General features: G+C 42.5%; 3 protein-coding genes across 3 annotated transcripts; 1 reads left to right on the plus strand and 2 right to left on the minus strand.

Moving 5' to 3' along the window:
- Window positions 1–242: 242 nt before the first annotated feature.
- LOC119339932 (cystathionine beta-lyase, chloroplastic-like) lies at window positions 243–4,052 on the plus strand. The gene is made up of 12 exons (XM_037611835.1): window positions 243–528; window positions 630–742; window positions 1,410–1,480; window positions 1,575–1,666; window positions 1,763–1,850; window positions 1,938–2,049; window positions 2,171–2,267; window positions 2,366–2,447; window positions 2,794–2,911; window positions 3,079–3,186; window positions 3,319–3,421; window positions 3,643–4,052. The coding sequence occupies exons 1-12, from the start codon at window positions 267–269 to the stop codon at window positions 3,816–3,818; spliced, it is 1,422 nt and encodes a 473-aa protein (XP_037467732.1). The 5' UTR covers window positions 243–266; the 3' UTR covers window positions 3,819–4,052.
- A 728-nt stretch (window positions 4,053–4,780) lies between these two features.
- On the minus strand, window positions 4,781–6,951 carry LOC119338587 (protein STRICTOSIDINE SYNTHASE-LIKE 3-like). Its single transcript, XM_037610895.1, has 3 exons — window positions 6,847–6,951; window positions 5,740–6,069; window positions 4,781–5,035 (listed from the first exon to the last, which is right to left on the minus strand). The coding sequence occupies exons 1-3, from the start codon at window positions 6,949–6,951 to the stop codon at window positions 4,781–4,783; spliced, it is 690 nt and encodes a 229-aa protein (XP_037466792.1).
- A 1,310-nt stretch (window positions 6,952–8,261) lies between these two features.
- LOC119336873 (protein STRICTOSIDINE SYNTHASE-LIKE 10-like) lies at window positions 8,262–9,308 on the minus strand. Its single transcript, XM_037608954.1, has one exon. The coding sequence runs from the start codon at window positions 9,306–9,308 to the stop codon at window positions 8,262–8,264; it is 1,047 nt and encodes a 348-aa protein (XP_037464851.1).
- Between the last annotated feature and the right edge of the window lie 1,624 nt (window positions 9,309–10,932).

Raw genomic sequence — 10,932 nt, forward strand, 5'->3', positions numbered from 1 at the left:
CGTATATATATGAGTGCTTGCGTCTGTATTTACTGTGTTAAAAAAAAAGCTCTCCGAGACCGATCGTGCGCGGCATGCGCACCCGCGCGGCCCATTTTACCCGTTAGCCAACCGGAAAGCTGGTCCAATGAATCTAGACGCGATATCCAATTCCGCAAAAGTATGAACGATCTGTCCCACTGACCATAATGCCCCACCCGTCAGCCCTCCCAACCCGGTGCCACTTCGCTATCAAACCACCTCCCGCTTCCCCACTCTGTCCAACCATGGCCGCCGCCGCCGCCGCCGCCACCCCTGCCGCCCGCCTCTTTCTCCTCCACTCCAGCCCGCCCTCCTCCCTCCCGTGCCCAAACCCTAGCCCCAGCTCCGCCCAGACGCCCCGCCTCGCCTACCCGCGCCTCGCGCTCTCCCACCGCATGGCGGCGGCCCCGGCGGCGATCGCCGGGCCCTCCGGCGACTCCGAGCGCGACCTGAGCGCGTCCGCGGTCTCGGTGGATGCGCATAGGGCCGTCGAGTCCTCTGGCGATGGTGGGTTTGAGCGGTTTTAGCTTGAATTTGTATAAGATAAGATGGGACTTTGTGCTTGCTTTGGTGGAATTAGTGTGTGATGTTTTGTGTTCTTGGTGTAGGTTTGGAGAGGAAGGAGCCGAGCGTGGCCACGATACTGACCAGCTTCGAGAACTCGTTCGACAAGTATGGGGCTCTCAGCACGCCTCTGTACCAGACGGCCACCTTCAAGCAGGTAGCTAGGGTTGCAGAGAGATGGTGGCATCTGGCAACCGTGTAGAAGTAAATTCCATCAATGTTTTCTCAATGTGCTTTATTTCTGTTTGAGAGCACATTGTTACTAGTTATGATGATGATATTTCATATTAGGAGGTGGTGGTTTAGGGGTTTAGTGCATTTCTATCGTTTGGAATTGATTGCTCAAGCATGTATGTAACCTTTTGGTTGATTGCAGTTGTTTGATTGTTAATCATTTTGTAAGACAAATCTCAGTCGCCTGGAAGTCTGAAGAATTCTAGTAGACTAGACTAGAGGAGACATTGTGCTTAAATGTTACCCACCATGTATACCGAGTTACTGAAATTTTAGTTGGCCAACCGAATTACCTAGTTGTAGTAATTCATCGTATCTTACTTATCTTGATTTTGTTAATTACATATTTTTCTTGTTTGTCCCTCGAAACAATAGTACGGTCTAATTACTGAATGAACTTGACACATTTTCCTTATCATCATATTTTTATTTATATAGGAATTGTAGTATGAAAATATCATTACTGTTAAATTGTCTTGGAACAGTTGTTATTCGGTTTGACTGAAGAACTATAGTGTATACCTAGTTTAGTCTGGCCCATAGTTTGCACCCTTGTTCCTAGTAGCTTACCCCTAAATGTTACTTTCCAGCCTTCAGCAACAGTTAATGGACCTTATGATTATACTAGAAGTGGCAACCCTACTCGTGATGTTCTCCAGAGGTCACTCTCAGTCTACTGCTTATTTTTATTTACTGTATGCAGTATAAATATATCCATTGTTCAGTGGTATTGATAAATTTGATCACACATTCAGCCTTATGGCTAAGCTCGAGAAGGCAGACCAAGCATTCTGCTTCACTAGTGGGATGGCATCACTGGCTGCAGTAACACACCTCCTTCAGGCTGGTAAGTAGCTGACATTTACTTTCTTACGATCGTGTTTCAGGCCTATTACCATTATATGCACTTAATGAATTCATTGGCCAAACGCACAATTCTTAGGACAAGAAATAGTTGCTGGAGAGGACATATATGGTGGCTCTGATCGTCTGCTCTCACAAGTTGTCCCAAGAAATGGAATTGTAGTAAAGTTAGTTCTTCCTTTTTTAGTGGAACCATTCTATTGCTGTTTTTCTCTCGCTCACTTACAAGTATCATATGCATTGTGACATGATAGACGGGTCGATACAACTAAAATTAACGACGTGACTGCTGCAATCGGACCCTTGACTAGACTAGTTTGGCTTGAAAGTCCCACCAATCCTCGTCAACAAATTACTGATATAAAGGTAATGGTGTTGATGTATGCATTTCAGTTATCATGAAGAATGTATATAAAGATTTGATTAATCCAGATACACACTCTTAGGTAACATTCTTACCCTCTCCAGTGTTTTTTGTACTTCACAGAAAATCTCAGAGATAGCTCATTCTCATGGCGCTCTTGTTTTGGTGGACAACAGTATCATGTCTCCAGTGCTATCCCGGCCTATAGAACTTGGAGCAGGTATAGAATCATTTAATCACTTCAATAAAAACAACACCATTTCATCTCATGCATATTATTTTAGTCTAATTCACGACAATCTTTTGTCGTATGTGTAGATATTGTGATGCACTCAGCTACCAAATTTATAGCTGGACACAGTGATCTTATGGCTGGAATTCTTGCTGTAAAGGGTGAAAGGTCTGTTCTATGGGTCATCTTTGTCATCACTAATAACCACGCTGACTCTTTTGAATGATAAATATTTTTCATCCTTGAATGTTTGTATAATATAATCATAGTTATGTGTCTGTGTCTCCCAGTAAACTCTACTGCTTGCTACCATTTTTTTTCAAATAAACTCTGTATTGCATGTTCCCTGTTAATTACTGTGTGACATGAATGCTTCTGAGCTGTTGGCTTAAACACTGACAGGCTGTTTCTCTGTTGCTTACCGAATAGGGCTACTAAATGCTCCTTCAAATTTATAGAGTTAACTGAAATAGCTATGATCTCTCAAATTAATACTTGTTCCAACTGCTAACAGCCTGGCTAAGGAGATCGCGTTTCTACAAAACGCTGAAGGTTCAGGCTTGGCACCTTTTGATTGCTGGCTTTGCTTGAGAGGGATCAAAACCATGGCCTTACGGGTGGAAAAGCAACAGGTGGAACTTTGTTGTGATAAAATAACTTGTTTGCTGAAGTACATATTGGTTATTGAAATTTTTCGAGGGCTTCATAAAATGCTGCTAGCAACTTCATATAGTTCCGATTCATTTCATTTGTTATGGACAATTTCTTAGGAGGCTGATGTTGACTTTACTATTGGCAGGATAATGCCCAGAAGATTGCTGAATTCTTAGCTTCTCATCCAAGGGTCAAGCAAGTGAATTATGCTGGACTTCCTGATCATCCTGGCCGGTCTTTACACTACTCGCAGGTCCTTGTCAGTTTTCAAGTTGGCTGCATTAAGCAGCTAAGTGATCCGTCAATTTGGCATTGGGACCTCCAGCTTTCAGGTCTTCCAGAACACTTTCTAATATGTTTTCCCTTCCATTTGCTTCTTGTGCAGGCAAAGGGAGCAGGCTCTGTTCTAAGTTTCCTAACTGGTTCATTGTCTCTCTCGAAGCATGTTGTCGAGACAACCAAGTACTTCAACGTAACAGTTAGCTTCGGTAAGCATTCTTATGTACCTGTTACACCCTCCTTTCCGAGTTACCTTGGTCTTGCCCATGTATCCGTTTTATCAGCCAATGCATTCCATTTAGAAAACCTCTACAAAACCTATCCACTAAAAATAACGCTCACTGATCATTTCTGTACCAGTTTCTTAGCTGAATACTTTTTCTGTGAAACTTTGCTCATTCTTGCTCACTGAATCTACGTGACGATGCAGGAAGTGTGAAGTCACTCATAAGCTTGCCCTGCTTCATGTCGCATGCGAGCATCCCTTCCTCGGTGCGAGAGGAGCGTGGGTTGACTGATGATCTAATACGGATATCGGTGGGCATTGAGGACGTGGATGACCTCATAGCTGATCTTGATTACGCGCTCAGGTCCGGTCCAGCATAGATCATACAAAATCTAGACTACGGCGCTTGGGGTTCTAGTTAATGAAGTTGTAGATGTTTGGTGATTCATTTGTTAAACTGCAACAGTAATAATAAACTTCTGCATGAGTATTTTCTGAAATGATGGACCTGCGGTTGTATGTATTGTTCGTCACAGGCATCAGCTGAAAAACCCTGAGGCCAACTGACAAGTAACAACATGCATAAACTTCACAACATCAAAACTTGGTTCTGCCCATGTTCATTTTTCTTGGCTGCCATTGTGACGGCTTTGTAGCTCAGGTAGGAAGGACTGACATGGCCGTTGGTTGATGGGGAGCAAAGGAGTGTGTAGTTGGTTCGTCGGATTGATCCGTGTAGGGGCTTGTGTATTTTGTATATGGTGTTTTTCGTCTGTGCAGGTGAGTCTGTGTATACATCTGGAGATCGGATCATTCATGGTCATTGGTGTGCCGATGAAGAATAATGTGACGATTCTTTTGTAGTGTATCGAAGAACTGTGATGTTCTTGTGCAACATGTTTTGCCTCGTGTTTTCTGTGAACTGACTTTTCTTGATCTGAATGAAATCGCGTACGAATATGATTTTCAGTTCGCCGCAGTTGATTTCTCTTACCAAATCCTTTTCCTTTTGTATAAGATTGGATTGTTTTCGTTTTTGTGAGTATTAGCTTGTAACCTCTCTAGACCGTCTTATTTGTGCCAGCAATTTATTTCACAACAATGCTAGTGCCTTTTGTGTCTTTGGCTCTTTGCAACTTGCAACTGTACTTTCCTATATAGCGCTTAAACAAAGATAATTTGATACATTATACTAAAAAATACATCATCATTGCCCAACAGAAATCTCCACTTAACAACAGAAAGCTCGACTTAACAAATAGATTTTACAACTAAAATACGACAAAACAATAAAATAATAACATCAATAAAGAGAGTAATTAACATATCCTAATTGATCTATTTATTTGCGTGTGACGACGGACACATAGTGAAGCTCGACGGATCCCATGAACAACCTGCCACCTTTCCTCTCCACCACCTCGGTCGGCCTCACGCCCTTGGGTCCCCGCATCTCCTCGATTATTTTTCCATCCACATCGATCCTCAATGCTAGCAGGTGGCTATCAATGCCAAAGGGGAGCTCAGCCTTCTCACGATGTAGTGCCACCCAGTAGGTGCCTGGACGTTGATTGGGAGCAAAGGAGTGTAGCTGGTTCTTCGGATTCGCATCGATCCATGTAGGTGCTTGTGTATTTTGTATATGGCATTTTCGTATGTCGAGGTGAGTCTGGGGGATATGTATACATCTGTAGATTGGATTATTCATGGTCATTGGTGCGGCGATGAAGAATAATGTGACGATTCTTTGTAGTGTAATGGAAGAACCGTGACGTTCTTGTTCTGGATGAAATCGCGCACGAATATGTTGATGCATTCGTAGATTTTATCTGGCAGGCAATCAGCTAATTTTCAGTTTGCTGTAGTTGATTTTCTCTTAATAGATCGTTTTTTCCTTTTGTAAGATTCGATTGCTTTCCTTTTTGTGAGTACTAACTTGTACTCCTCTCTGGACCATCTTAGTTTTTGTGAACAATGCTAGTGCCTTTTGTGTCTTTGGGTCTTTGCAACTCACAACTGTACTTTCATATAATGCTTAATAAAAGATAATTTGATACATTTATAGTGAAAAATACATGATCGTTGTCCAATAGAAAGCTCCACTTAAAAAATTCCTGACTTTATACGACAAAACAATAATATAATGAAAGTTAAAAAGAGAGCAAGTCCTACGAAAAGCCTTAGTCCACATACCCATAATTGGTCTATCTATTTGCGTGTGACCACTGCCACATAAGTAAGCTCGACAGATCCCCTGAACAATCTGCCACCTTTTCTCTCCACGATCTCGGTCGGCCTCACGCTCTTGGGTCCTCTCATCTCCTCGATTATTTTTCCGTCACCATCGATCCTCAGGGCGAGTAGGTGGCTATCGACGCCAAAGGGGAGCTCAGCCTTCTCATTGGGGTAAGTGATGCCGGCCTGGAGCACGCCGGCATTTCCTGTCCGCGGGTCATACCTAGTAAGGTGGTCCCTAGAGTCTCGGTTTCTTATGACCATCTCATGTTGCGACATATTGTAGTTCCTGGAGCTGTCCGTGAAGTAGACATCGTCGGTCACCTGGTCGATGTCAACCCCATTGGTGAAGCGGAGAGGTACGCTGTGACACCCCAAGTTTTCATTTTCTTTCTTCTTAAAGGGTAATATCAATGCCGACAATTCATTCTTTGTTGGAAAACTTAATTATTTTTTATTTTATTTTCATTTTCTTTCTTCTTTGAGGCTAATACCAATGTCACTAATTTATTTCTTCTTAAAAACTTTATTTTAATTAATTCTGCTATTATATGCTTATGCACATTATAAAAAGATCATTTTTGTTTAAATGGTGTGCAATTTTTTTATTTTATTTTATTTCTAAATTTCTTTCTTCTTAAGGGTTAGTTTTGTAATTAATTTTGTTTTTTTGTATAATGGGTATTACATGCATGTAAATAAAATAAATAACTGCAACCCATATAAAAACATCCTAAGATGAAATCAAGTAAATTGTCTTTTTACTACTCCCTCCATTCCACAATGTAGTGCCTATAGATTTTTATGAAAGTCAAACTTTGCCAACTTTGATCAAGTGTATAGAAAAAATTGTCTACATCTACAATACCAAACATGTACATTCTGAAAATATAATTCACGATGTATTCAAAGATGTACATTTGATATTTTAGATGTACCTACTTTTCTCTACAAACATGGTCAAAGTTTGTAATGTTTGACTTTTGTAAAAATCTATAGGCACTACATTATGGAATGGAGGGAGTATATTAGTACTGGTAGACTACGTTTGGGTTTCTAGCGCGAGATGAAAGCAAGGCAATCACTGAGAGGATTTTTGTACCTTTTGTAGCCAAAGAACTTTTGTACTCCCTCCTATCCATTAAAAATAACGCTCACTGATCATTTCTGTACCAGTTTCTTAGCGGAATACTTCTGTGAAACCTTGCTCTCTTGCTCAGTGAATTTACATGCCGATGCAGGAAGTGTGAAGTCACTCATAAGCTTGCCCTGCTTCATGTCACACGCGAGCATGCCTTCCTCGGTCCGAGAGGAGCGTGGGTTGACTGGTGATCTAGTGCGGATATCGGTGGACATTGAGGACGTGGACGACCTCATAGCTGATCTTGATTACGCGCTCAGGTCCGGTCCAGCATAGATCATACGAAATCTGGACTACGGCGCTTGGGGTTCTAGTTAATCAAGTTGTAGATGTGATATGCATTGGTGATTCATTTGTTAAACTGCAACAGTAATAATAAACTTCTGCATGAGTATTTTCTGAAATGATGGACCTGCGGTTGTATGTATTGTTCGTCACAGGCATCAGCCGGAAAACCCTGAGGCCAACTGACAAGTAACAACATGCATAAACTTCACAGCATCAAAACTTGGTTCTGCCCATGTTCATTTTTCTTGGCTGCCATTGTGACGGCTTTGTAGCTCAGGTAGGAAGGGGTGAGTGACACGGCCGTTGATCGGGAGCAAAGGAGTGTAGCTGGTTTGTGGGATTCGGATCGGTCCATGTAGGGCGCTTGTGTATTTTGTATATGGCATTTTTCGTATGCGCAGGTGAGTCTGGGGGATATATATATACGAGTTGGGGGATTGGATTATTCATGGATGTTTGGTGCGATGATGAACAATAATGTGATGATTCTTTTGTAGTGTAATGAAAGAACGGTGATGTTCTTGTGCAACATATATTTTGCCTCTTGTTGCTCTGCGAACCACTGTTTTCTTTTCTAGATTCAATTACGAACGAATATGTTGATTCATTTGTGGATTTGCTAGCAGTCACTTAGTTGATTCCAATTCGTGAACAATTGATTTCACTTACAAAATACTGGAGTTCTCTTGTTGCAACATTGGATTGATTTTGTTTTCATGGGCATCAACTTGTACCCCTATACAGTTTTCGATGTGCAGAACACTGCTAGTTTTTTTTTTCCTTTCAAGACTCACAACTGTGATAGATATAGTGCTTAACAAATGATTCTATTTGCAAGATTGGTTTGTCTTGTTTTTGTGAGTATTAACCTGTACTCCAATGCTAACTATCTTTGATGTTCACAACAATGCTAGTGCATTTTCTGTCTTTGGAACTCACATATCTGCTATTATCTAGTCCTACGGAAAAAACCGTTGCATACATTTTATTGAAAAAAAATACATGGACGTCGTCGAGTAGAAAACTCATCTTAATAATAATATAATAGACTAACAGCCTTACAAATAAAATCAGTTAAAACAAAATCATAACAAAAGAAATTTAAAAGGCACATGTTATAGTAAAATCCTAATTCACATATATCTACTAATTGATCTATCTATTTGCGTGTGACGACGGACACATAGTGAAGCTCAACGGATCCCATGAACAACCTGCCACCTTTCCTCTCCACCACCTCGGTTGGCCTCACGCCCTTGGGTCCCCGCATCTCCTCGGTTATTTTTCCGTCCGCATCGATCCTCAATGCTAGCAGGTGGCTATCAATGCCAAAGGGGAGCTCAGCCTTCTCACGGTGTAGTGCCACCCAGTATCCTCCTTTCTTGTCGGGCCTCACATTGTCTGGATAGCCAGGGAGGTCGGCGAATAGCTCCATGGTGCCCGCCTTGGAGCCCTTGATCCAGTATCGTAGCAGCTTACATGGTCCGGTTGATGAGATGACAAGATGTGTCCGATCAGCGCTGATGGCGAGGCCATTGGGGTAAGTGATGTCGGCCTGGAGCACGACGGCCTTTCCTGTCCGTGGGTCATACCTCAGTAGCCGACCCGTCGAGTCTCCGGTTCTTGTGACCATCTCATGTTGTGACCTATTGTAGTTCCTCGAGCTGTCGGTGAAGTAAACCTCACCGGTTACCTGGTCGATGTCCACCCCGTTGGTGAAGCGGAGAGGTACACCATCAACCTCCGTGACAAGCACAGTCGCCTCCCCGCCGCCTGGCGCGACCCTCATGAGCCCCTTGTAGGCGTCGGCAATGTACAGGTACCCAGACTTGAGGTGGAACCGCAGACCGAGCGGCCGGCCGCAGTGGCCCTCGGTGGCAGTCTCCGGACGAAGGAGAGACGCCGTGCACGCCTCACTGCTGTAGTCGGGGTTGTAGGTGTACGTCGACCAGCCAAGCTTGTCGCCGTTCCACTTAAGCACGCGGCCGTCGGACACGCCGCTGTATGGACCCTGGCCTTTGGCGTCGAAGGCGACGCTCTCCGGGCCGCGCAGCAGTCCGCGTGGCAGCGGCAGGTGGCGCGTCCGCGTGGCGTCGATGCTGGGGACGCCGGCGGCCGCGGCAGTGCTGGGCGAGAAGCAAAAGATTAGGAGCAGTACGGCGAGCGAGATCGTCGCCGCGGCGACACCCCTCGTGCCGCTCGCCATGTCGATTTGCTTCTCTAGCTGTTTCGAGAGCTTGTATTTTTTCTGGTGGATTGGATTGATCGGACGTGCTGTGTGGTGTTGGCTCGATGGATTGTTGTTTGGTTCGTTTGGTGGAGAGAACAGGGCTGCCTCCCTTCTTATATAACGACGGAGGGGTCCGAGTCCCCCAAGAGTCGGCCGTCCCCCTCGGCGACGGCGAGAGTACAAGTCCCTATCCGTGTCCTCCAGTAATTCCGATTCGACCTGGTCCTTGCGAGCACCGGCGATCTGGCTGCCTCGGTGCTGCTTTTTGTCCGTGTTTTTTTTCCTTTTTTTTCGTTGTCGGAATTTTTTTAACACAAAGTTTATCATCTTTCATGTTGAAGAAAAATGTTAAAATTTAACACAAAGTTTATTATTTTTGTTTTCAAAATGTTAAAATGTTTCATGGGCTGCATAGTAGAATACTGAATAGTACTACTCCCTCCGTCCGAAAATACTTGTCATCAAAATGGACAAAATTGATGTATCTAGAACTAAAATATATCTAGATACATCCCATTTTATTCATTTTGAAGACAAGTATTTCCGGACGGAGGGAGTATATATTAAGTTCTTGTTATCTACTAAATATTTTTCGTATATGAATAATATTTTAAAACTTGTGTGAACGTCTTGCTTGGCACACATTTATATTTTGTTCAAACTTGCATGAACACTTTTTTTCAAAGATGGTAGAACACATTTGCCTCATGCAAAACACTTTATCTATTGAAACGATTTTTTGAATTTACGTGAACAACACATGAACATTTTACTTGACACGCATGAACAACTTTCATAACTGATGCCGTGATACTTCAAAGATATTCATTTGCACAAAACATATCTCAAATCATTCATGATGATGTAAAAATTCAAAATATTTTAACAAGCGTCATGGACATTTTTTAAATAAATTAACATATTACATGCGTAGCAGAATATATTTTGAGGTATTTTGTCACACACTAACAATTACTCTCCTATAAATTGTTTTGAGGAAAATTGCGCCAACATTTTATTTGGCATGCATGTATATTTTATTAAACATTCATAAACTCTTTTTTCATAGATGTTGGAACACGCTAATTCCATGCAAAACATTTTTATCCATTGAAATATACGTTATATCTTATCTATATCTAATTTTTTTTGGAGTGGTATCTTATTTGATCTACTAATAAAGACAAAACTGATTGTGCCCCTATCACTTTTACACGTAAAAAAAAAACTGATTGTGCCCCTCCACCAGAAATTTTGCTAAAAAAACACATGAAAATTCGTAGAATCAACCCGCAGTTTTTTCTGAGAAAAATTGAAGAAAAAACACCGGTCTACTTCCCTTACTGGGCCACGTAGATATTCTGCTAGGCTTGCTCTACTGAAATTTGTTTTTTGGACTATGTATGGAACTTCCGGATCAATTAAAAATAATTGGTCATGTGTGTGTGGCGACTTGAATTCACGACCTTCACCTACCATCTGGACATATCCTATCACCAGTGACGGTGCCCTGCACCGGGGGTGGTTGACTCAAGGGAGCCTGACCTCGACATCTACAAGAGGCCCACTTGGCCCAATACAAGGAGGAAGCCCTAGGGAA

This window comes from Triticum dicoccoides, chromosome 7B, assembly GCF_002162155.2.
Source record: "Triticum dicoccoides isolate Atlit2015 ecotype Zavitan chromosome 7B, WEW_v2.0, whole genome shotgun sequence".
NCBI lineage: Eukaryota > Viridiplantae > Streptophyta > Magnoliopsida > Poales > Poaceae > Triticum > Triticum dicoccoides.

What these genes read in the sequence shown, in the direction of transcription:
- LOC119338587 (XM_037610895.1), bottom strand. Translation starts at nt 6,951, where the DNA reads ATGAAGCAGGGCAAGCTTATGAGTGACTTCACACTTCCTGCATCGGCA. An exon ending in AGTATTCCGCTAAGAAACTG is followed by an intron (nt 6,070 to 6,846) that starts GTACAGAAATGA and finishes TTACCCTTTAAG; the next exon opens with AAGAAAGAAAATGAAAACTT. An exon ending in AGATGAGAGGACCCAAGAGC is followed by an intron (nt 5,036 to 5,739) that starts GTGAGGCCGACC and finishes GCGAATCCGAAG; the next exon opens with AACCAGCTACACTCCTTTGC.
- LOC119339932 (XM_037611835.1), top strand. Translation starts at nt 267, where the DNA reads ATGGCCGCCGCCGCCGCCGCCGCCACCCCTGCCGCCCGCCTCTTTCTC. An exon ending in AGACGGCCACCTTCAAGCAG is followed by an intron (nt 743 to 1,409) that starts GTAGCTAGGGTT and finishes GTTACTTTCCAG; the next exon opens with CCTTCAGCAACAGTTAATGG. An exon ending in CAACGTAACAGTTAGCTTCG is followed by an intron (nt 3,422 to 3,642) that starts GTAAGCATTCTT and finishes GTGACGATGCAG; the next exon opens with GAAGTGTGAAGTCACTCATA.
- LOC119336873 (XM_037608954.1), bottom strand. Translation starts at nt 9,308, where the DNA reads ATGGCGAGCGGCACGAGGGGTGTCGCCGCGGCGACGATCTCGCTCGCC.